This window comes from Tachypleus tridentatus, chromosome 8 (genome assembly GCF_004210375.1).
Source record: "Tachypleus tridentatus isolate NWPU-2018 chromosome 8, ASM421037v1, whole genome shotgun sequence".
Taxonomy (NCBI): domain Eukaryota; kingdom Metazoa; phylum Arthropoda; class Merostomata; order Xiphosura; family Limulidae; genus Tachypleus; species Tachypleus tridentatus.
The window spans coordinates 75,891,126-75,918,420 of NC_134832.1; the positions used below are offsets into that span (position 1 = coordinate 75,891,126).

Sequence of the window (27,295 nt, forward strand, 5' to 3'; positions counted from 1 at the left end):
GGAAGTCTACAAAAATAGACGTCAATTCCTAACAGTGCATAATCTTCGTGAAGCCATCTTCATTACTTAGAATAATATTCCAGCCAGCCTTCTGCAAACGCTTATATCGACCATGCCAAAGCGAATTTTTGAAGTTATTCACAATGACGGCCGTGCAACTCACTACTGAGACCTCTTGTTGGGCATTTCGTACCCTGTTTAGGACTTCTTTTTGGTATGGTCTTAAACTTTTGACCAGCTAGTATTTAGGCTAATTTCATAGTGTTCACATTTTCCCTATTAAATGCTAAAAAGTTTTTTATTTTTATTTTCCCTTTTCATATTTTCATCTTTCAAAGCTTTACTCAAATAAGTGGTTGAGTCTAACAAGGCAAAATGCATATTTTTTCTTTATGTCCATTGGTCTTAAGAATTTGGCCAGCGGTGTATATACGAAAATTAACCAGTTCCTCCTGGTAATTCTTATATTTATATTTGTTTTTCATCACGAAATATTTGTTATAACTTATGTCGTCGCTGCATGACATCTCCTGATATACGTTTTCAAGTAATAAAGGTATATTTTAATGTTCTATACACTTCTTGCATTTATATTACGGTAAATATCGTTACTAGATAGCGTAAAAAGGAAAAGAAAAGCAAGAAAGCCTTCATGTGTAAATTAACAAGTTTAAGAAATGCTACAATGTTTGTCATACAAACATTGTCAACTGTAAGATCAGGAACTAATAATTGTAACAGTACTTTTTAATAATACTGTTATTTTGGAGTTTTATCAGTCATTAAAACAACTTCGATATAAAATGATTTAATGTAATTATGTTGTAAAACAAGATTAATTATCAATTTTCGAACTCCGTGAAAACTAGAAATATAATATGACTTTAAATTATATTTAAGACTTCCCCTTATTCAATATTCATTAAAATATCAAAACCTGTATTGTTCGAAAGAAGAAATATTACATTCCTCACATAATAAAACTTTCAGTTTACGCCACCAGGGCTTTCGATTTTTCTTTATCCTTGCTGTCTCTCTCTCAAAGAAAAAACAAAAATTAGAAAAAAAATTGTGTGCCACAGGAATATGAAACTTAATTTTATGTTGATTTGAACATCTTTATCTCATACTCTTGTAAATCTAGTTTAAAAGAAAGTAATCAAATGTTATCATTTATAAGGAAAAAAAAAGTACTCCTTGACTCAGTGTTTGTTTTGTTTTTTTCAAGTAGCTTTGTAACGGTGTAGAAAAGCCAGGTTCGTTGACGTTTGGTATCTTCCCCAACTTGAACCACGCTATGCGTAGCATTCAACAATTTCCATATCAGTTGAACATCAAGCGACTCTAATAAAGTTACATGAGTCGTTTGCCACCGATTTTCTCCTACAGGAGCGACAAGTACTAAAACGCACGTGCTTGTACCTTTCATAGGCAAACATCGTAAACTCGAAACCTCGGTACTAAAATATTTTACCTCTTTATTATGAGACTTGTTCGCTGGACGAGAATGGTATTTTGACAAAATACAGTGAATGTTCATAGAGGTTACAGAATCATGTATTTCGTGTGTTTACAGACTACTGAAAACGATACGTTCAGCTGTGTGTAGAGATATAAAAGTACGGACTTCCAGTCACCTATACGTTTACTGCAGGCTTTACCGTGAGCTCGTGATGATTAGGTCTAATGTATTTAAACTGTGATAAATGATTTTTCAGCAACACTCTGTTTTATTCTAAGCCATAAGAATCTTGGTGAACGAGAATGGCTGAAAATAAATCAACGAGACGTTTGCTGCAAAAGGCAGGGCACGTTTCTTCTTCTTCGTCGAGATAGCAGTATCGATTTGAGCAGCCATTTTGATGTGCCCAGCACGAAATTCCATGGGCAAAGTTACATTATGTTATGTTTAGTTTATTTCAGTTGTAACTTTATTAATATTAAACAAATTAAGTTCATCGTAGTTTCATTTGTATTTTGTTCCTCATAACGCACATTTGGTTCTGTATTGTAGAATTTCTATAAAATATTGGACGTTGTTCGAGTTTTGTGCCACTCACTGCTAATATAAATCAAGATTTAAAGAAGTAAACCGAATCCGAAACGTTTTTAACAATTAATACAGAATGTTATTGGAATAGAGTATTTAATCGAATTATAAAGGAAGATTATAATTATTCTTGTTTTAATAATCAATAAAGAATAATATTAGAAAACAGCATTAAACGAGAACGGTTGAAACCAATAATTGGGAAGAAAGGTTAATTAATTTTATCTTAACAAACAATAAAGAATAATATTAGAATAGAATATGAAATGAATGTTCAGTTGAAATAAATTCTCGTGAAGAAATATTATATGTAATATTATTGGTTTGAAGAATATGTAGCATTCATACGGAATCAAAGATTTCTTCACATTTGCTTGTCACGGTTTTCTGTCGCGAATCAGCTTACATTTTAGTTTTATACACTGATCAACTAAGGATGTAACTAGCGTTAACATCTTTCATTTTGTACAACGATCAGTTCATGATGTAATGTACGTCGTTACATTTTTTTGATGTTAAATAATTATATATTTTTATAGGCAATAAAATCATGTTGTAAAGAATGGATGAAGAAGACGTTTGGATTATAAACCATGTTTAAAAGATGTGAGGGAAGCAGTTTGTTATTTATATTTTATTTTTGCAGTGCCTGTTTTAAAGTTAATTGGTTATTTTTCCGGCTGTTTGTCAGCCATGTTTGATAAGTTGTTTTTTCACCAATTGTTAGTTCAAACTATCGTTTTCGTCCTTTTCTTAGTATTTTCTCTATGTATATTTACACCAAGATGATTATCATGAGGCAATACGTTACCATGCCAACACTGAAGAACACAGCCCACCAGAAGGTGCTGGAGCTCATAAAAGTACTGGCCCAAACAAGTGGGTTTCAATGTAGCTATTTTTCTTCATTATTGGATAAACGATCTTTGTGGAAACGTAAACAGACCAATGTTTAGATGATTTTACCACCAAAAACTTCAGTGTCTAAAATGAAGCATGTTTGGTTGCCTTTTTTTTAAATTTTGTGTTATGATTTCCGTATTACTTAAGTAATAAATGTTCTGTTTTAATTAAACGCACGAAGTTTCTTGTAATATTGTGTGTATTGTGTACGTGTAGAGAATATACTTTTCCTAAAACAGAGATTACGGAGTTAGAATGAGTGAATAACCATTTAATGACAACCTTTAAGATACAAGCATTCGTGATTATTAGATCCACTCTCTTATTTAACACTAAACAGTACAACATTGATTAAATTACAATCTTCTCTTTGAAAACTAGTTGTGGCATCATGTCTGTAGTACAACATAATTATATGACTTGTTTTAGAAGAGAATAATCTTATAGAAGACCATCTCTTTTCAGATACTTGAAGCTTCAAAGTCTCTTTTCCACAGACTACACTAGCTACGTAGCATACAGTAAAGACCCCAAACGCTTTCACAGTTATGTACACCTGAGTTCAGTACCCCTTGACCGGTTTATCGTGTAATCCTACTCACTTATTCTGCAACTGTTTCAAGAACACACGAACTACTTTTCGTACGAGATTAATGCGGAAAGTTTCCAATACGTCTAAACGTTTATCGAATCCATATCGGAACTTTAAAACCTAGTTTATAGGCACAGTGCAACCTTTAGTTCTTCAAATACAAATAGTTTTGGTGGATGACATTTGATGTAACAAAAATGAGACTGGACAAATGTCGTGACTCACACTACATAAGGTCTGTAAATCCCCTCTTGCTGGCCAGGTACCCGTGAAGCAGAGACCGACAACCTAGCTGCTACCAGCAGGTTATTAGCCCCGGACACTAACTGCGCACATGCTGGTGAAGAAACAAGCATGTCGGGGGCGGCTGGGAGAGGAGAAAACTGCTGATCTTCAACAGCATCTCGGGTTCCCTCTACCGACGGACTTCCCGGTGAAGTAGGACCTTCGCTCGGCGAACTGACGGTCGTGTTGTTATGGTCCTTGGCCTCCGGCTGTTCGGTCTCGTTCGCCCCGGACGATAAAGCCTCCTGGCCCGACGACTGCTGTTGTTTCAAGATCTTAGCATCATGCTGAGCCTTTCTACTCCGTTTCCATTTCATACGCCGGTTCTGGAACCATATTTTCACCTATAAAGATTGAAATATTTGTTAATAAGCTGTGTAAATAAATAATAATAATAGAAATTAGATAAAATGCTGACGGATACGAGATATCAATCCACGTTCTTAAAGGTGGTTTAGAAACGTATTTGTTCATCTATCACCGCACTATATACAGATCAAAAGTTGTATTTGCACTGCAACATTGATACCTCTTTCAACCTTAAGTTCTAATTTAATTTCGTAATAATATATTAATTATACAAAATCTGCGTTACGTAGCAACCAAAATGTACAGTACTGGTAAGGCAAGTATTAATATTAGAGTGAATAAATACATTCATGTATTCTACTTACCCTCGCATATAGAGGGCCAGGCATGGCCAGGTGGGTTAAAGCACTCGACTCGTAATCTGAGGGTCGTGGGTTTGAATCCCCGTCACACCAAAAGTTCTCGCCCTTTCAGCCGTGGGGGCGTTATGTTACTGTCAATCCCCCTATTCGTTGGTAAAAGAGTAGTCCACGAGTTGACGGTGGGTAATGATGACTAACTGCCTTCCCTCTAGTTTTACACTGCTAAATTAGGGACAGGTAGCACAGATAGCCCTCGAGTAACTTTGTGCAAAATTCAAAACAAACCACATGTAAAGCGTCAAAAGGAAACCGGTACTTTACATTTGACTAATGACGTAATATTACGCTGATGTAATTAGGATTGCTTGAAGTCATATATTAAAATTCAATGACGTATCCATTCATTGCAACATAAAGCATTATGTCTACATCATGCGTGCGTCAATAATAACGTCTTCCTGCCCTCTGGTATCATTACCAATAAATAAGGACACGCCTAACTGTTTTTCATAATACAACTAAAATAACCTTACTTCAGGCCATTTATATTCATTTTTACACGATCTAAACATATCTTTACCATTACACATTAATTTCTATAGGCATCATCTCATACAATTTAAATATCTCTTTACACAAATACATTGATCTTTGAATGTACCTTCTTACACATTTGAAATGTCTCTTTACATCAACACGTTCATTTCTCTTTATATCGTCTTATAGAAAGGAAATGTCTCTACACTAACATATCTTACGCAATCTAATTCTCTGTTTACAGTAATACATTTATTTCTATAAGTATCGACTATAGAATCCAATTGTTTGCGTCGGCACATTCATTTCTATACGCATTCTAAATCATACCTTTTCTCCAATACTTTCTTTACCACAGAAGACACAGTGTCGACTTACATAATATAAACATATTTTTACTTCAACCCTTTTTTTTTTTTTGCTGTAGAAAATGCTGCCCCTGGTAATATAATCTAAATATTCATCTTTGTATTATTTATCTGCGTATTGTACCCTATAAACATTGAATTACATTCGATGTAAAATTGAGATTGAACAAATATTCGATAATCTTCTCTTACGAGCACAGGATTTTGCCTATTACTTATTATTAGCCTTACTTAAAGTAAACAAATATACGTTACTATGGGTGATTTTTATACTACACAGATATTTTTATGTCAACGTATGATTTTAATAAATCCGTGAAACACTGACGTCTACAGTACTTTTTATGTCCACCAGGCTTAAATAAATCTTAAGGGATGTACCGCTAAGTGTTGATGGTACTAAAAACATTTCATTAAAAATGTATTAGTAAACATTAATTAAGAACAAGATGCCGATTTCTATAATCTAACACACAGTTTTACAAATGTCTGTGTGCGTGTCCGTCTCTAAATAATTGAAAAGTTGGACTGGTTGTCACCAAACCTGTCATGTACCTGGAGAATGAAACTGATACCATATGTTTTTCTAATAATCGAAGATGTCCCATCAGTCATAGCCATCAATATAACAGATCTCTTCAAAGTTTGTAAAATATATGTTTATGCACTGAAGTGCTTATGAATCCATGAGTCATACAGAAAAGGGGCCCGGCATGGCCAGGTGGTTAAGACACTCGACTCGTAATCCGAGGGTCGCTGATTCGAATTACCAACACACCAAACATGTTCGCACTTTCTGCCGTAGGGGTGTTATAATGTGCGATCCGTCCCACTATTCGTTGGTAAAAGAGTAGTCCGAGAGTTGAAGGTGAATGGTGATGACTAGCTGCCTTCCCTCTAGTCTTACACTGCTAAATTAGGGAGGGTTGCTAGCACAGATAGCCCACGTGTAGCTTTGCGCGAAATTAAAAAAAACAACAACAAACAATAGACAAAGCCACAGAAAAGTGTGAAAAAAATATCAACGTTGCATTTAATACCAGTAATAACTGCTGAGGATTCCTAAGTATTTTTACATGCATGGAAAATGGGTGATTACATCTAATTTTGGGGCCATTTCTTGATAATGAGTGTTGTGTTAAACAAAAACTCTCAAACTGTTAAAAATATTGCCAAGTTTAGGATCCAAGAGCAATAAACGTTACGTTGACAAGTTTCCAGCAATAGCTTACTTTCACAGAAACGTTTATAAAATCTCCTGAAAATGTATAAATATTTATTAAAAATTGCAGAAACATGCTTTCAAGTATTCTTTCCTTCTACTTTCGCAAACTTCTTTGATGAAATGGAAACAGATGTTTAGAATCAATAGTATACTCTCGTATACACGATTAAAATGATTTGTTGAAATACCAAGGTTTTCTGACACCACGTGATCTGAAGATACATATTGTGTAAAGCCAAACAAAATTTCAAATAGAATACGAGAATGTATCGAACTTTAATATAAAGAAGACTGCTACTTGAGTGATTCTGTTAGAGCTATCGAAAACATTTTTATTCAACAAGTAATTCTTCGTTGTTTTCTAAAAAAAGGGGGTCGAATAAAGATGAGTAGATCGATTCCTTCTTGATGTTAGAAACACAAGACAGTTGCCAATACCAAGTTGCTTACGAATCTATTCACAGATATCATATAAAATGTGTGTGTGTGTGTTTCATAGCAAAGGTACATCCGGCTATCCGCTGTGTTCACCGAGGAGAATTAAAGCCCTGATTTTAGCGATATAAGTTCGAAGATTTACCGTTTTCCCATATGCAGACATTAAAGAAGAACTTTAAAAAAACATTTTAGATTAAGGTTATTTTACTTCGAGTTATGGGGATGTTGAAAGTGACACAATGAAGGCCGGGTGTGATCTAGTGGTTATGGTGTTGAGAGGCCCAAAGTTCGAGCTCACGATGCCAAATAGGCTATGTACTTCCTACTGAGTGTGCATTACAAGTTTCGCTGCTAAGCTAAGAATAACAAACTGTGGGTGGTGCTGACTGCTCTTCTTTTCTCTAGCCAGCAGCATTAAATTGGGGGGGTATGTCTAATGTCATGCTTTACTTGCATAGCACAACGATATGCTCTACTTGCATGACACGGTCTCAATTTTCTTATTAGATTATGACGTGCGAAACAAAGCACAGACGTTAATTCCAGAAGCTTTTCAGGATCTTATATATAGAAATAATCGCGAATGTCCTCATATAAAACAAGAAACATTACAATTGTATCTTGATTTATTTAATTACTAGTTCGTATTAATTTCACTTTAAACAATGTTTTGTGGATTTTCATCGAACTTTATACGAAAGTGCGACTGTATACATTTTCAATAATTGTTTGAATTGTACATCTTCGTTCCTGATAACTAACATTTCAGTTTTTCTCTTGCAGTTATCATAGAACATCATGCAAAGTAATGAGCCAAAACACGTGATATTGACATATATATACACACACATTATCTTATAACTTTATATATATACACATGCGTATGTATTCCTTAAACCACGGAAAAAACATTGAATGGGGCGCAAAAAACCCATTTGTATGCCTTTAAACTCCAATATGTTTATTTCGCTTCCTTTCTTTGGAGGCTTCGTTTGATTGTGTCAATTGTTTACCTTCTGCTTCACTTGTTCTAACTTTTACTAATCATTCTTGATTTTGTCGTGCCATCCATATACTTGTTCTTTCTCTTGGTAAGCAACATTTTCTTTCATACATTGTTTCTGAACATTTTCTATCTCTATTCAGAATTTTGGTTTGAAATTCATTTCATAAATGGTGGAAGAAGTATTCAATTGAATTCAAAAGCTGGTGCTGTTAACATTCCATCTTTCAATTTGAATGCTAACTAGTACTAACATCTCTTATTTAATCTACAATGGTATTTAAGCTTTATGTAAATATGATCATTTTGAGAAAAAAAACAACGCATGTACAAAAAAATCCCAATATGACTGGGATTTGAATGCGAAAGATTTAATACTAGCAAATAATAATTTTATAGAATCCTCACGAGCTAATAAGGGACATTTTTGTTGAGAAAAAAACTTAGCCAATTCGATTTTTTCTTAATTTGAACTGAAATTTTTGTACATGTTTATGGCTATAAAGAAAACAGTTCCCGTACTCTTTTTGCATAGGAGCTGCATCTCGAGCTTAACGACCAAGCATTAATAGCATGGAAGTCTCTAAATGACATACAGAGGTATTCAGGAACCGTTTAGAACCATCCTAGTAGATATTGTGTAGCAAGTCGAGTTCAGTATCAGTTATGCCAACAGCTGCTTTCTAAATGTTCCTTTCTGCTTATCCTACTGCTGACTATCATGATGTTTCGCAGGTTTCTTATTTCAATTGAAAATTAAATATAAAAATGTGATAGCAGAAGCAAAAATGGTTGGCAGTTGTTTAATGAATGATGCTGTGAATATGGCTTTGTTAAAATATATTGAATATACCCCCAGCGGGTAGACCTTAGTACTAGCTATTATTTAAACTTAAAGATGCTGTGCTGCACTTAATAATTTATCAATGAACACACGAAAACTTGTGTTCAATTTATTTCAAAAACATACTTCCAAAACTATCCGGATTCAACTTACTTTTAATACTTAACAAACTGTAGTATAAAAACATTCCTTCGGTCCCGAGGGCCTTATTGAAATAACATAGTATTTTTGTTCCTCTGAATATTGAAAGTGGTTACTCCAAAAACTGTCACTTACTTTTAAAAAAATGCAAAACATTTCAATTGAGCTGCTATTTGAGCTTGATACTTCCGTGTGAAGTTCGGACTTTCAACCACTAAGGCAATTTCAGCGTTAACATGAAATCACGAAGCAATATATAAATATATATATACATATATATATTATTACAGACTAGGTACGTTCTACAAATACTCATGAAGACTGTCTTCATTGTCACTGTCGTACTAAACCCTCTCTATATTCCACATATCGGGTTAAAGACTGTGTATCTTGTAACTATCTTGATGAACAATGTGTTCGTTCTACACATCCTGGTAAAGAATGTGTGTACTGTAGCTGTCTTAATGATGTCTGTATGTGTTCTACATATCTTGGCAAAGACTGTGTATCTTGTAACAGTCTTGATATACAATGAGTTCGTTCTAAAAATCTGGGTGAAGACTGTATATTGTAGCTGTCTTACTCAAAACTGTGTATGCTCTACCTGTCTTATTGAAGTCTGCGTATGTTCTATATATTGTGGTAAAAACTATGTAACTTGTAACTGTCTTGATGAACAATGTGTTCATTCTACCTACCTTTGTGATGACTATGTATGTTGTAGCAGGCTTATAAAGGTCTGTGTCTGTTCCGTATATCGTGGTAAGGACTATGTGCGTTGTAACTGTCTTGATGAACAATGTGTTCTACTACTTAATCTCGGTGAAAGCTCTGTGTTCGTTCTACATATCTTGGTGAAGACAGTGTATGTTATAACTGTCTGATGAACAACGTGTGCGTTCTACATACCTTGGTGAAGGCTCTGTATGTTATAACTAACTTATTGAAATCTGTATGTGTTTTATATATCGTGGTAAGGACTGTGGATCTTGTAACTGTCTTGATTAATTATTTGTTCCTTCTACATATATTGGTGAAGACTGTGTACGTTGTCGTTGTCTTATAAATGTCTGTGTATGTTCTATATATCGTTGTAAAGACTGTGTATCTTTTAACGGTCTTGATGAAAAATTTGTTCGTTCTACTTATTTTGGTGAAGACTGTGTATGTTGTAGCTGTCTTACTGAAATCTGTATGTGTTCTAGATATCGTAGTAATAACTGTGTATCATGTAACTGTCTTGATCAACAACGTGTTCTTCAAGATATCTTGGTGAAGTCTGTGTATTTTTAGTAGTTTTATTGAAGTCTGTGTGTGTTCAATGTATACGGTTGTAAAGTCTGTGTAAGATGTGACTGTCATCCTCAACAATGTGTTCGTTCTACATATCTTGGTGAAGACTGTGTATGTTTTAGCTGTCTTACTGAGATCTGTGAATGTTCTATATATCGTGGCAAAGACTGTGAAAGCTGTAAAAGTCTTCATGGAAAAGTGTTCGCCCTACACTGTGTATGTTGTAGCTGTCTTATTGAAGCCTGTGTGAGTTTTATATATCGTGGTAGAGACTGTGTATCTTGTAACTGATTTGATCAACAAAGTGTTCGTTCTACATATCTTCGTGAAGGATTTGTATGTTCTAGCTGTCTTATTGAAGTCTGTGTGTGTTCTTTATATCGTAATAAAAACCGTGTATCTTCTAACTGTCTTCATTAACAACGTGTTCGTTCTACACATATTTATGAAAACTGTGTATGTTGTGGCTATCTTATTGAAGTCGGTCTATATCTATATATCGTGGAAAAGATTGTTGATTAACAATTTTGTCGTTTTACATACATTGGTTTAATACTGTGTATATTGTAGTTGTTTTATAAAAGTCTGTGTATGTTCTATATATCGTGGTAAAGATTGTGTATTATCTTACTGTCTTCATGAATGATGTATTCGTTCTACATATTTTGGTGAAGGTTGTGTATGTTTTAGCTGTCATATTGAAGTATATGTGTGTTCTACATAACGTGGTAAGGACTGTGAATATTGTAACTGTCTTGATTAATTATTTGTTCAATCTACATATATTGGTGAAGATTGTGTATGTTGTCGCTGTCTTATAAAAGGCTGTGCATGTTCAATATATCGTTCTAAAAACTGTGTATCTTCTAACTGTCTTGATGAACAATGTGTTCGTTCTACCTACATTATTGAAGACTGTGTGTATTGTAGCTGTCTTATTGAATTCTGTGTGTGTTCTAGATATCGTGGTAATAACTCTGTATCTTGTAACTGTCTTGAATGTGTTTGTTTTAAATACCATGGTGGAGACTGTGTATGTTGTAACTGTCTTATTCAAGTCTATATTAAGTCAAGTATGTGTGTTCTACATAACATAGTGAAGACCGTGTAACGTGTAACTGTCTTGATCAACAATGTGTTTTTCTACCTATCTTGATGAAGTCTGTGTATTTTGTACTTGTATTATTGAATTATGTGTGTGTTCCATATCCATAGTAGTAAAGTCTGTGTAAGTTGTGACTGTCATCCTCAACAATGTGTTCGTTCTACTAATCTTGGTAAATAAGTGGGTGTTCTATATATCGTGGAAAAGTCTGTATATTTTGTAACAGTCTTTATTAGCACTATATTAGTTCTACATATTTAGTGATAGCTGTGTATGTTGTAGCTGTCTTACTGAAGTATGTGTGTGTTCTATATATCGTGGTAAAGGCTATATATCTTCTACCTGTCTTAATTAACAATGTGCTCGTTCTAAACATCTTGGTGAAGTCCGTGTATGTTGTAGCTGTGTTAGTGAAATCTGTGTATGTTCTATATGTCGTTCTACAGACTGTGTATGCTGTCACTGTCTTGATGAAAAAAGTAATCGTTCTACTTACCTTGTTGTTATCTGTGTATGTTGTAACTGTGTTATTCAAGTCTGTGTGTGTTCTTTATATCGTGGTAAGGACTATGTATCTTGTAACTGTCTTCATTAACAATGTGTTCGTTCTCCATACTTTGGTGAAGGGTGATATTGTTGTATTTGTCTTATTTAAGTCTGTGTGTGTTTTGCATATCGTGATGGGTATCTTGTATATGTCTTTATCAACAATGTGTTCTTCTACCTGAAGACTTTGCATGTTGTAGCTGTCTTGTTGCAGCTTGGTGTGTTCTAAATATCGTGATGAATGCTGTGCATTTTCTTACTGTCTTGATGAACAATACGTTATTTCTACATATCGTCGTCAAAACTGTATGTTGTAGCTGTCTTAACGAAGTCTGTGTGCGTTCTATATATCGATGTAAAGAATGTGTATTTTGTAACTGCGTTTATGAAAAATGTGATTGTCCTACATACCTTGGTGAAAACTGTGTGTATTTTGTAGCTCTCTTATTGAAGTTTGTAACTAATCTATACATCATGGTAAACACTGTAAATGCTATGATCGTCCTACATACCTTAGTGAAAACTCTTTATGTTGTAGCAGTCTTATTGAAGTTTGTGTGTGTTCTACAAACGTGGTAAAGACTGTGTATCTTGTAACAGTATCGATTAACAATTTGTTCATTCTACATATCTTGGTAAAGACTGTGTATGTTTTAGTTGTCTTATAGAAGTCTGTGTGTATTGTATATATCGTAGTAAAGTCTGTGTAACTTGTGACTGTTATCATGAACAATGTGTTCGTTCTAGATATTTTGGTGAAGGCTGTGTATGTTGTAACCTCCTTACTAAAGTGTGTGTGTTTTCTTCATAACATGGTAAAACTGAGTATCTTGTAACTGTCTTGATTAACAATGTTTTAGTTCTACTTATCTTCGTGAAGAATGTCTATGTTGTAGCTGTGTGTTCTCTATATCGTGGTAAAGGCTATGTAACTGTCTTATTTAACAATGTGTTCGTTCTAAACATCTTGGAGAAGACTATGTATGTTGTAACTGTCTAATTGAAGACTGTGCGTGTTCTCCATATTGTGGTAAAAACTGTGTATCTTGTAAATGTCTTGATGAACAATGTGTTCGTTCTACATATATTGGAGAAAGCTCTGTATGTTGTAACTATTTTATTGAAGTATTTGTGTGGTCTATATATTGTGGTAAAGACAGTGTAAATTGTAACTGTCTTGAAGATCCATTTGTACCTTCCACATATCTTGATTAAAACTGTGTATGCTGTAGCTGTCTTAATGAAGTCTGTGAGTGTTCTATATATTGTGGTACAAACTGTGAATGCTGTAACTGTCTTGATGAACAATGTGTTCGTTCTACTTTTCTTGGTGAAGACTGTATTTTGTGACTGTCATATTGAAAACCGTGTATGTTGTGCATATCGTAGTATAGAATATGTGTGTTATAAATAACAAGGTAGAGACTTTGTTTGCTGTTACTGTCTTTATGAACAAAGTGTTCGTTATACATATCTTCGTGAAGGCTGTGTATGTTGTAGCTGTCTTATTGAAGTCTTTGAGTGTTCTAGATACCGTGGTAAAGACTATGTATCTTGTAGTTGTCTTGATGAAAATTGTGTTCGTTCTGCGTGTATTCGAGAAGACTGTGTATGTTGTAGCTGTCTTATTGAACTCTCAGTATGTTCCATATATCTTGGAAAAGACTGTGTACTTTGTAATTGTCTTGATCGACAATGTGTTCGTTCTACCTACTTTGGTGAAGGCTGTGTATGCTCCAACTGTCTTATTGAAGTCTGTGAATGTTCTATATATGGTTGTAAAGATAATGAATGCTGTAACTGTCTTCATGAACAATGTGTTCGTTTTACACATTTTGTTGAAGAATGTATATGTTGTAACTATCTTTTTGTTGTCTAGTTGTTTTCTACATAAGGTGGAAAAACAATGTAACTTGTAACTGTGTTGATCAACAATGTATTCTTCTACCTGGCTTTGTAAGGGCTGTATACGTAGTAGCTGTCTTATTGACGTCTGTGAATGTTCTATATATCGTGGTAAAGACTGTGTATGCTGTAACTGTTATGATGAATAATGTGTTTGTGCTGTCTACATTGGTGAAAACTGTGTATTTTCTAGCTGTCTTAGTGAAGCCTGTGTGTTTTCTACATATCGCGGTGAAGACTATGTATCTTGTTACTGTCTTATTGAAGTCTGTGTTTGTTCTGTATATCGTCTTAAAGAATTTGCATCTTGTGACTGTCTTGATGAATAATGTGTTTATTCTACATATCTTCGTCACGACTATATGTTGTCACTGTTTTATTGAAGCCTATGTGTGTTCTACATGTCATGGTAAAGACTGTGCATCTTTAACTGTCTTGGTGAATAATGTGTTCGTCCTACATATAATGGTGAAGATTGTGTATGTAGAAGCTGTCTCATTGAAGTCTATGTATGTTCTATATATTGTGGTAAAGACTGTGTATCTCGTGACTGTCTTAATGAACATAGTGTGTGTTCTAAATATAGTGGTAAATATTTTTTATTTTGCAGGCTGTGTACTTCATAACTGCTTTAGCGTAAGTTTCGAGTGTTTTATTTTACTTGGTGAAGGTTGAGTATCATGCAATTACCTTGGTGAAGACTGTGTATGTTTTAATTACCTTGGTGAAGACTGTGTATGTTTTAATTACCTTGGTGAAGACTGTGTATGTTTTAATTGCCTTAGTGAAGAATGTGTATGTTTTAATTACCTTGGTGAAGACTGTGTATGTTTTAATTGCCTTGGTGAAGAATGTGTGTGTTTTAATTGCCTTGGTGAAGAATGTGTATGTTTTAATTACCTTGGTGAAGACTGTGTATGTTTTAATTGCCTTGGTGAAGAATGTGTGTGTTTTAATTGTCATGGTGAAGACTGTGTGCTTTAATTGTCTTGGTGAAAATTTTGCATGGCGTCACTGTCTTGGTTCATATTGTGTGTGTTGTAACTGCCCTGCTGAAACACCCGTGAATGCTGGCTGTTTCCCTAAATTGTTGCCACTCTGTTTATTTCACTGTTAGTAGTCCCTGTGAAGAATAACGCAACTGCCTTGATTCGAACTGAATAATCAAGTGTTTTGAATACCTGATAAATACGCATACTGTTTACAGATGAGAATGAAATTCTTTTACCAGAAACTGTTACGAGAGAGCATATTTAAACTGTATTTTCTCACCTACGAAAGGAGTTTTCTCGTGTGAACATTTGTACTTGTCAGCTGGTTATTCCAATTGGTCTTTTAATGTGCAAAATATGACTTTCAGTAGGACATATGATTATTTATAACTATTTGTTGAAGAGAATATCACCTCTCAACAGCTCGAAGTTTTCGACAACAAAAATCTCTAGAGAATAAACTCACAAGATCGGCATCTTTAAAAGTAAACAACGTAATATAACTAAGAGCGTGTACGTTATTTTTCTGGGTACACTTGTACATGTTCTCTTACAAGATATCGGTACATAAAACATTTAAATAAACAAGCTGCCTATTTTGTAATTTTGCATGTAATTCTGGAATGTGCGGAATATGATTTTCTTTCTCTGTGCACTTATAGATATCATCTTTGAGAGATACAACATTTAATACACTGTGCAGCTTCAGATATTGGGGCAATACTGAGGTTAATCAGATTTTATAAGAAGAGTATTTCAGGTCCCTTGATACTCTTAGAAGTAGTATAGAGAAAATCATGCAAACACCTACATTTATACATACGTGCATATTTATATAGACAGTTTTATTTATTTAGAATTAAGCGCAATAATGTGCTATCTATGCTCTGCCCATCACAGGTATCGTAATTCAATTTCAAGCGGTTTGAGTCCACAGACATACCGCTCTGCCAATGGGGAGGTGGCAATATATAGAAAGAGATACAGGCATAAACAAACAAAAAACATGAGATTCGCATGCCGGGTTCGACAAGCAGGTGAGAGAGCCTTTGGGTTAAAATGTATACGTTCCTAATTTTTAATTTTTCATACTTGTAACTCAAGAAAAGTTAGTGCGCCACTCAACCCGCTGCCACAATAGCTATGTTCTTTTCTGTGAATAAAAGCAAAACGGGAACGACTATTACTTTTATAACGCGCACGCGCCATTAAAGGTACAGAAAATATTTAACGGCATCCACCTCAAACCCTGGGCCCTACAATCCACAGCGTCAGACGCTAATCAATAGATTGCAGTGATCTTAAAGGCTTATAATGGTAGAATTCAGAGCTCGATCCCCGTAATGGAAAAAGGTGTAGATAGTTCTTTATGGGCTAAAACACAAAAAATCCATTTAATTCCCCAATAAGAACTTTGGTTCACAGAATATGAAACATGAAAAATCTCTGTCCCGTAAGACTTCTCCGAGGTTCATCTGGTAGGGAATTTCAATTATTAAATTGATAACATTTTGATTCTGTACCAGTTACAAAAAAATATCAGCAGAAATATGTGCTTCTATAATAATAAGTTCATATTTTTTAAATTAACTTTGATGAGATTCATTTTTCAACGTGTAAAGATGTGCAGTACGTACCGCAATGTTTAAACTGCGTGTGACTAAATTTTCCTAGAGAAATTGATAAAATGTATAATAAAATCACTGCCTACAGCAACGTTCTTCTCGTGGCTTGCGCTTACTCGGTAGCGACACGTTCGTGTCGAAGTAAATGTAGAAATTAGACTATAGATTACTTTTGAGTTTTGAATTTATATCATGGGATTCAGTTGTAATTGTGTAAGATGTCGGTTATTTCCCTCTACATTTATAAAAATTGATCTTCTGTTTCGTAGTTATCACACTGGAATTTATTTTGATTTAGAATTACGATTATAAAACGAACAAAACAAAGATAATATTAAATAATAAACAATAAAAACGGCTTATGAGTTGACCAGTGTGAGAGTATATGTCATCTTAAAAACATGTTCTAGGTGAAAATAAAAGACGACGTATGAAAGTGAAACGTGTTTCCATACACTTCCTGATATTTCTCAAGCCAAGCATTTCGTAAATTACAGAATGTATAGCAAATAGAATTTTGTTGCATTATCACATGAAATAAATCTCTAGCCCTTCCTAAGATAGATGAACGTTTAAAATTAATACTTTATCAAACCATCTATCAAGGAATACCATATGTTTTTATTCATTCTGTTTCCTACAACATTTATAAGATTGTATTTTCACGTGAATTCTGGTCAAGGATTACCTTTTCTTTGTACAGACCCTGTTTCCTCGATAATTATAAGACTATATTTCCATACGATGTCTGATAAAGGACTGCTTCTTGTTTTGACTCATCCTTTCTTCGATTATTATAATACTGCAGGCCCGGCATGGCCAAGTGGTTAAGGCACTCGACTCGTAATCCGAGGGTCGCGGATTCGAATCCCTGTCACACCAAACATACTCGTCTTTTAAACCATGGGAGCATTATAATTTGACAGTCAATCCCACTATTCATTGGTAAAAGAGTAGCCCAAGAGTTGGCAGTGGGTGGTGATGACTAGCTTCTTTCCCTCTAGTCTTACACTGCTAAATTAGGGACGGCTAGCGCAGATAACCCTGGTGTAGCTTTGCGCAAAATTCAAAACAAACAAACCATAATACTTCATTTCCGTGTGATGTTTGATGAAGAACCATCTCCTGTTTTGACTTATCCTGCTCCCCTCGATAGGTAAAATAATGTTTCCACGTGACGTCTACACACAATGACTGTGGAAAATGGTGTGACTTTAAATGTTTCCTACACAAATGTAAAGTTACTTTGACGAGTAAAAGTAGTAAATGATACACGAACGTAACACACTATACCGAACCAAATTGAGACTGGAAGTAAGGATATACTGTTAACTAGGTTCGGTACAGTATCTTATGTTCGTAAGATACTGTACCAAACTTAGTTAACAGTATCTGAGGAGCAGCAGAGCTGTTTACAAGCATATGGCTGCTAACTTTTTTTACTTATCTAATAAATTAAGTTTAAAAACTTTTGTTATAGAAAAACCAATGGTATACACACATGTTTACAACGTCGACGTGGAGATAGTATTCCTAGCTCCAAAACCAGTTTCCCTTTATCAATTAATTTTTCAATAAACGTCTTCAAATTTGTACATATATCAAACTTCCAGTCGTGCTCCATTGTTTGTTACTTTAACAACGTAATTTAATAACATACCAATCCCTCCTAGTTTATAGAGGCCAAAGAGAAATTACAAACATTTATTATATACATACTCTGGTACACTTACATCTTAGTATATCATCACTTATTTCTTTCTTTTTTTCCGTCTTTGTATAATTACATTCTCTCTACAGACTGTGACATCCAAATGCGAGTTAAATAAGAGCTACGACTTTCAAATTTCCTTAAAAAAACGCATAATTTGTTCTTCTATGCTTTTATAAGAATGAATAATTAGAAACGATATGACATATATATATAATTAGCAGTTTTATGATTAACCTTGTTTATTAAGGTACTGTTATATAGCAATTTAAAAAACATTTTTCACCCTTGCCTTTATGTACAGATTAGCATAATTTGACTTTCTGAAAAAATTTAATCTGTAAGTTTTTTTTATATGTCTTAGTTTGGATTAGAGAAAAAAAGAAATATTTAACATCTTTCGCACAAATATCACTTACCTTTTTTAAATTCAAAAGTAGAACTGGAATGTTTATTAAATAACTTATTAATTACGATATCGAGCTGCATTTTAACTTTTTATATAACGATATAAAACACTTTGTTTGTTTGTTTTGAATTTCGCCTAAAGATACGCGATGGCTATCTGCGCTTGCCGTCCTAATTTAGCAGTGTAAGACCAGAGTGAAGGCAGCTAGTTATCACCACCCACCGTCAACTTTTGGACTACTCTTTTACCAACGAATAACAGGATTGACCGTCACATTATGATGTCCTCACGGCTGATAAGGCGAGCATGTTTGGTGTGACGAGGATTGAAACCCGCAACCATCAGATTACAAGTCGAATAAAATACTTAAGCAATAGATTCAGATCGTCATCTGTTATTTCTTGCAACTATATACAAGTATTACACAAATCAAATTTGACAAATCTGATGTGTCTACATATTCCAACTAAAGGTGGAATTTAATCAGGGTACTTACTTATTATAATTGGATATGAAGTTGAAATTGTAAATTTACATATTATAACAAGAATTATAGTTGAAACTTGGACCTAAGATATTTTGAGTGAATGAGTAATTGAATGAAGATGACATATTCTGTGTGGAAGCGCAGCTTAAATTATAGAAACTTTCAAGTCCTGAGTAGAGTGCAGTTTAAACTGAAAGGTTACATAGTCTGGGAAGTAATGTATTCTGATTTAATTATACAAATATAAACAGAAACATATTCTGACTAGAAATGCAGTAGCTGTCATGTAATTACAACATAACGGTAGTTTCGATATTAAAGCGTTACACCCTGTTTTTATTTGATCATACATTACCTGTGATAAAGACGTGCGGATTGGAGAGCTTTTTCTGTCTTGGTTAATAACAGTACAGAGCTTTTAAGCTACTACTTACAAAGTGTTGTTTTATCCCCGATTTTAGAAGACTTTCTGTAGTGACAGAAGATTCGAACTTGAAACTTCTTGGTAAAAAGATAGGTATGCCTAAGCATCCTACTGACCGTGCATCCTATTTGTAATTGACTTGATTTAATTATTTGATGCTCTCAAGAGGCGTCTTGAGTTCATTGTCCTCTAGCTTTCTCTGCATCATCCCTTAGCTAGATGTTTGTTTTTTGTTTTCTGAAATTCGCGCAAAGCTCCTTGAGGGCTATCTGCACTAGCTGTCCCTAATTTAGCAGTGTAAGCCTAGAGGGAAGGTAGCTAGTCATCACCACCCACTGCCAACTCTTGGGCTACCCTTTTACTAACAACTAGTGGGATTGACCGTCACCTTATAACGTCCCCACCGCTGAAAGGGCGAGCATGTTTGGTGCGACGGGGATCCGAACCCGTGACCCTCAGATTACGAGTCGAACGCCTTATCCCACCTGGTCATGCCGGGCCGCTAGCTAGATGCAGAAAGTTCCATTCGTTATAAATGTTCAGTATTCATTATTTTAGAATTATTATTCAATATCATAATGATCTTATGTACAATTTCAACAAATTCAGTATTAAAGAGTCTAATTAGTAACTAATTAATAATTACGTTCCGTGATGATATATCTTCGTATATGTTACAACGATAATCACAGATTGATATCGATTATATTTCTGATGTAAAGTGTATACTATGGATATGCATTACTCTTACACCAAACATGGTGATGGTATAACCTCCTATATGTTACAATGATAATCACAGGTTGATATCGATTATAGGATTATTGTTCAGGTGTAAAGTGTGCACTTACGAATCCCATTATGGATAAAACTATTTTCAGATTCTTGTGAATAGCGTGTGTGTTATTTAGCAAAACTACATTGTACAATATGTTGTGTACACTGCAGGGAACCGAACCCTGGATTTTAGTGTTGGAAATTCGTATACAGGGAGTTTGGACGGCTAAATATGTTTGTACATATATGTTTAAAATAATTACTGAACTCTGCTGTTATGTTCTTTACTTTTCAATAAAGAGACAACTAATACATTTTCTGCAGTTCTGAAGTTCAATGTCGCCGGAAATAACTTTAATAAAGAGATTATTTTAAATACCATGAAAGGTGTTCGGTGTTGTAGATTCTTAGCTTTTCTTGTTCCAGATATTTTAGCAAAGCTTTTGAATAGCACTTGAGAAAGTTATACTATTAATGATCCCATCTGTCCATATGAAAACCTGAAACGTTATTTTAAACTGTTACTCATAAACATAGTTTATGTGCATCTTCTGAACTGTGTATACACACAGTTTTATATAATACAGCTATATAGTGATATATGCAAAAATGTTTTCTTTCAACATACAGACTATATACAATAAGAATTACAACCTTAATCGGTAGACAATCGAAAATTAACCCGAGTTGATAATACTTTTAGTCCATATTTTAAATTAGAATATTTGAGTAGCCAGAAACTCTTGTCCATTTGTAACTGTGTGAGAATGTATTGATAAAACAACGATCTCTACTATTAAAAGCATATTAAAGTTAGTTTAGTCCTAGTTACAAAGACTACCCGAAATGTGTATATGATTATTTTCAATGGTCCATTTTTGTGAATCAGCAGCAATATCTCTTCCTGTTCCTGTTCGATTCTTGAAAGTAATGATTGACACTAAGTTGACTCCCTGTTCTTGTGTATATATTTTTTTCTCTTCTTGTGTACCTATATATTTCCTCTTATTGTGTACCTATATTTTTTCCTGTTCTTGTGTACCTATATTTTTTCCTGTTCTTGTGTACCTATATTTTTTCCTGTTCTTGTGTACCTATATTTTCCTGTTCTTGTGTACCTATATTTTTCCTCTTCTTGTGTACCTATATTTTTTCCTGTTCTTGTGTACCTATAATTTTTTAACATTACCCATCAGAATACAGAAAGTGCATCATCATTTCTGTCGTTGTAGAAAGCTTAAATGGCTAAAATATGTAGTAGGACGTATATAAAAATGTTTAGACAAATAAACGAAACTAACCCAACTCCACTTTTTCAGATCATTAATCAAATAACCTCTTATAAAGATGGATGTGTCTGAAGAGCACATTAGGCATATAATGCTTTATGAGTTTAAAAAAGCAATAGTGTAGCAGAAACTACGCGAAACATTCAAGGTGTTTATGGTGCAGGGTTTCTCAATAAAAAAAAAAAAAGGCTAAGGTGGTTTCAGAAGTTCAAATCAGGTGACTACAGCTGTGCCACGTTCAGGTCATCCTGTTGAGTTTAATGATGACTTGCTGCTAGCTACACTTGATGAATATTGTACTGTAACAGTTAAAGAACTAGCACAGAAGTTTAATTCAACCCATTCAATAGTTCACCGCCCATCTGCAACAGTTTGAAAAAGTGTCAAAACTTTGAAAATGGGTCACCCATGATTTGACAGAACCCAACCTTAGAGCAAGAGTGGGATATTGTTGGTGTGATCCACTTTGAGTTGTTAGCACACAATATAACGATTACAGCAGACTTTTATTGTCAACAGCTAGAGCGCTTCAATGTTGTACCGAAAGAAAAAAGGCCTGCTTTGATTAATAGTAAAGGTGTTGTGTTACACCAGGATAATGCAGGCCCTATACAGCAAGGGTCACATCTGCAAAGATTGAAGAGCTAAACTGAGAAAAACTTCCACATCCTCCATATTCTCCAGACCTTGCTCCATCATATTATCATCTATTCCAAAGTTTGCAGAACGATTTTGATTGAAAAGAGCTTGGAACACATGACGATGTCAAAACTACCCTCTCTACCTTCTTTTCCTCCAAACCCCAAGAATTTTATAGAAGTGACATTCAGAAGCTTGTGAATCGTTGGCAGGAAGTAGTTAATAATAATGAAGCATACCTTATTGATTAAATAACATTAAAAGCGTTTGAAATTATTTCTCTTTTTCTGAACCAAAAATCAGAAACTACTTAAGGGATGATCTGATATACATAATGCAAGCCTCTCTTTATAAACCAATGTTGTCGAAATGTAAGCATAATTACATGGTTGATAAAGTTTAGGTTTAGTTTTTAATCGCAAACTCACCATCGAAACTGCATATATAGAGCAGAGATCGCAACATTTGGAAATATTTTCCAAACTATCCCGTGCAGCAACTTTGGACGTTTCTTGTATTATTTAACAATGACAAACGGCTCAGAACAAGATATTTCTTTTCAGATATATTTCTCGTCTACAGTTGGTCTTTCAGTAATTCCCTGTGTGTCTTCTGTACGTAGCACCCATTGGTTGGAAGAAGAGATTTTGCTGTTTGATTTGTTTTGAATTTCGTGCAAAGCTACATGAGGGCTATCTGAGATAGCCGTCCCTATTTTAGCAGTGTAAGACTGGAGGGGAAGGCAACTAGTCATCACCGTCCACCGCCAACTCTTGGCTACTCTTTTATTAACGAATAGTGGGATTGACCATAACATTATAACGCTCCCACGGCTGCTAGGACGAGTTTGGTGAGATGTGGATTCAAACTCGTGACCCTCGGATTACGAGTGGAGTGTCCTAAGCATCTGGCCATGCTAGGCCAGATTTCGCTGCTCCTTCGTCGTTTCTTCTTCAATTACTTTTTCCCAGTGTCTTCTACAGAGACTTAAATCGTTGAACTATGGATAAATATTTGGTAAATAAATGCAATATGATGATATGAAAATATTGCGCTTTGTTTCAGAAAAAACAACAACAAATTTTTGGTGGCACCACAACACGAAACAACACAATATTCCATTTGTAATAATTTATTAATTGTCTTCTTTGAATACAATGTTTACCACCAGCAAAGAAAACACAACGCTGCAGAAGGGACAGCCATAGTTGACTGTTAATTGTTCCTTGTATATATAATTACTCCTACAGAAACGTCATTGTTTGAGAACTCTTTAAATTTCCATTCACGGTATTCAAAACTTAGCTAAACGTCTACGGTATTAATTTTAAAATCTCCGATAAACAAGATTCGAAAGTTGAACGATCTTTGTTTTTCATTTGTTTCTTACAAAAAGTGAAGCTACAGGTTCACTTTGACAATCTCAAAACCATGAGTTAGACACAAAATAATCATTTTTCAATTTGTTTCTCATAAAGACAAGCTCCAAAAGTAGGTTTTAGAGCTTATAAGGTTAAAATTTGAAGTTCGAGAGTACATTGTGTAGCTTTATGTTTAATAACAAACAAACTCAGAAAGCAATCTTAAGATTTTAAGCTCCTTGGAATAATATATTATATATTGGTCATTTTAAACTTGGTTTATAGTTAGCTTCATACGCGTCTTTCTTATGAGTAAAAACTCATAACTGATTAATTGACAATCATATAAGCTACATAAAACCTGCTCAACAGTATTTAGATCTATGACAATGAAAAATTAATAGCATCGTCTTATTCAACTCGGCATTCTTCCTCGGGCTTGGTGTACATTATGCCATAATTATCTAATTAATTTAAACTCATCTAATTACATTTACACACTTTAATCTTTTTGTTGAACATTTGGTCCTAAATTACACATAATATGTAAAAGTCTTCTTTCATTGGTGTGCTATGTAAAATTAATTTTCTTTTAGAAAGAACTTTAAGAATACTAATGGGCTTCACAAGCTAAGTTTCGTTGTATTCAACTAATTAATCAACCCAGTCCTTAGAAGTAAATGAACGTTTTTACAGCCTGTGTTAATTGTTAATGAGCTTACTTTGATTAGCATGTTCTCCAGCCGTAATTTGGGATCTCCCATTAAAGCTCAGGTTTCTACATTAAAGATTTTTTCTTGCTCTCGTCTCTTTCGTCTTTATTTATCCCTCTTCCACTTCATCTTTCAATACAAGATCGAGTACATTTTCCTTCTTTCTTCTGAAGTTCTTTCTCTTAATAATAATTTCTCTGAATAAATATTGTCTGACAAAAGTGGTTATATGTTTTGCTTTTTATTTATGTGTTCACACATAGAAGCTACGATGTGAAATGTTCAGACTGATGACGGTTACAACTGACACATTTCTGTACATTCTTCGACATAGTTTATTGTTTTCTTTAATCTCATTAAATATAATTACTACAGTATATATTTTATTCTACAAAAATTTCCAACAGTGATCTGTCTTCTTCAGGCAGGGTCAAACAGGGAATCCTAGTTTACTCCTGAAGTATAAAAGTCTGCCTTTCGAAGGCGCTCAGGTTATAGGGTCTTTATCAAGACTTTTCGGACCTACTTGTTTTTCTATCGTTATGAATCCAACATTGATCTAACATTTTTCAACCGCTGTTGATATGTTACCTCAAACTGTTCATATAATAGCTTGAACAGTCAATATAAATAAAATGGAGTATTTTACCATGTATAAATTATGTCCGCAGTTTACACTTTATTCTGGCCTCATTGGACATGAAAAGTAACATTTCCACGATTTGTACATGTCTTTGCACTTTAAGAATTCGAAAGGAAAATTTATAATATAGATACTTTGGAACCCCATTTTTATAATATATGAAAGACAGTTGCATGTTATATAATACTGATACTTTGCAATGCTATTTTATAATACATACACGTATGTGAAAGACAGGTGCATGGTATATAATATACACACTTTGCAAGATTACTTTTAGAGTATATATCTGCTAGATGTATGTTTCTGGTTTTGAATCATACTCTCCTAAATCTAAAGCAGAGTACGGCTGATGAAAAGGTTTAATAAATATGATTAACTCTTAATGTCTTAACGTTTCGTAAAACTGCGAAAATTCATCTGCTGTTGATTTTCAAACAGAATTACATCCATAAAAAATGTTCTGACATAAACAACAAATTATACTTAACCCTCAGAATACTGACTTATTTTTTATACCGTACATTACCAATGAAGTCCACACACACACATTGCGTCATATTTAACCAGAATAGCGATTTGACTTTATACTGTACATTATCGGTGAGGTACACACACGTATACTACATCATAACGAGCCATTTTCTCTTCTATCTGTTACAAAACACAGTGGAAAAGTAAGTACCAAACGTATCGGGTGAAATCACTGCACTCCTTTTTCAAAGAAAATACAAGGGAAACCCTCCCAGTAATTAGTGTAATTACTTCTATTATTATTGGTGGTATTTTTGTGTAAACTTTTACACAATACTATAACCAACAAAATAATAAACTCATTAGTGAGTTAATGCATAAATAACTTAGATAAAATATGTTCAAAAGCTGATATATGACATCTGTAATTCTAAGGTGAAGTCATGATTTTAAAACTTTTCACAACTTAACTTACTTGAGTTTCTGTTAACATCAGGTTAGTCGCCACCTCGAACCGTTTTGGTCTTGACAGGTACTTGTTCATTCGAAACTGATTCTCTAATTCCAAAAGCTGTTGACTGGTGAAAGCCGTTCTGGGTCGTCGGGTTTTCCCCAAGACAGCAGCCGAAGGGCCTGAAGTGAAATAAGTTTCTAATATCGTTATAGAGTGATAGTTTGACAGGAATAACAAACCCAAAAATGTATATATATTTTATATATAGTATATATATTATATATATATATGTTTCATTATTTCTTTCTTCTATTTTTGTTCCTTTTTCTTTTGAGTTTATCTGAAATTATACAATATCTAAGACCATACAATATACCCCATTTTTAACGAAAAACACACTGAAATATAAATAAATTAATGCACTAAACGTCTGATAATCATGAGTATTACAGAATAATTATCGTAATAGCATTATCTTCCTGGTTTCTTTCAAGATTAAAAACCACATGACTTTGAGTTCATCTGTTGCACTTGAAACACTTTTATTAACCTCTTTAACGTCATATGTTGTGGGTAACCTAGTATCACGTTACATATTCACAGGTATTTTAATGTGGCGTCATATACTTGCGAATAATTCAACAAGATGTTTTGCGGATTTTCTCATATGATGTTACATATTCTCAGGTCATCTAAAATGAAGTCACATGTTCGCAAATCTAGCATTAGTTCAAATGTTCACAGGCATTCTAGAGTGATATAAAATATTTGCGGAAAAAGTAGTTTAATGTCATATAATTGCGGGTAATATAGTATGATGTCACATATTGGCAGGTAGTCTAGTTTGATGTCGTATATTTGGGGGGTATTTTAGTATGATGTTACATATTCGTGGGTAATTTTATATGATGTCACATATTTGTAAGTATTGTAATATGAGTCACATATTTGCGGGTAAAGTAGTATGATGCCACATGTTCGCAGATATCTTAATAAGATGTCACATATTTGTGGGTATATCACATACTAGCAAGTAATCTAGTATGAGGTCACATGTTCGCGAGTTATCTAGTATTATTTCAAATGTTTACAGGTATTCTAATATGATAATACATATTTTATGGATAAACTAGTGTAATGTGATATAATTGCGGGTAATATAATGTGATGTCACATGTTGACAGATAATCTTGTTTGATGTCGTATATACGCCGGTATTCTAGTATGATATCACTTGTTCTCAAGTCATCTAGAATGAAGTCACATTTTCAAGACTAATTTAGTATGATTTCATATATTTGCGGGTAATCTAGACCTGTAATCACTAATTACTAACATAACTTCATAACCATCTGTTTAAATCATTTTAATATCAACTACATTTCATCCTT

General features: G+C 34.1%; 1 protein-coding gene across 2 annotated transcripts in view; it reads right to left on the reverse strand.

Moving 5' to 3' along the window:
• Positions 1 to 3,203: 3,203 nt before the first annotated feature.
• The window catches only part of exex (motor neuron and pancreas homeobox extra-extra), a 55,425-nt gene continuing 31,333 nt past the window's right edge, over positions 3,204 to 27,295 (reverse strand). Inside the window, exons 2-3 of one of the 2 annotated variants that reach the window (XM_076449594.1) lie at positions 25,926 to 26,101; positions 3,204 to 4,174 (exon numbers count right to left, since the gene is read on the reverse strand). In XM_076449594.1, coding sequence (XP_076305709.1) covers positions 3,767 to 4,174; positions 25,926 to 26,101 — 584 coding nt within the window. In that variant the 3' untranslated portion in view covers positions 3,204 to 3,766. The remainder of the gene's footprint in view (positions 4,175 to 25,925; positions 26,102 to 27,295) is intronic. The other variant, XM_076449595.1, reaches the window with a different exon arrangement.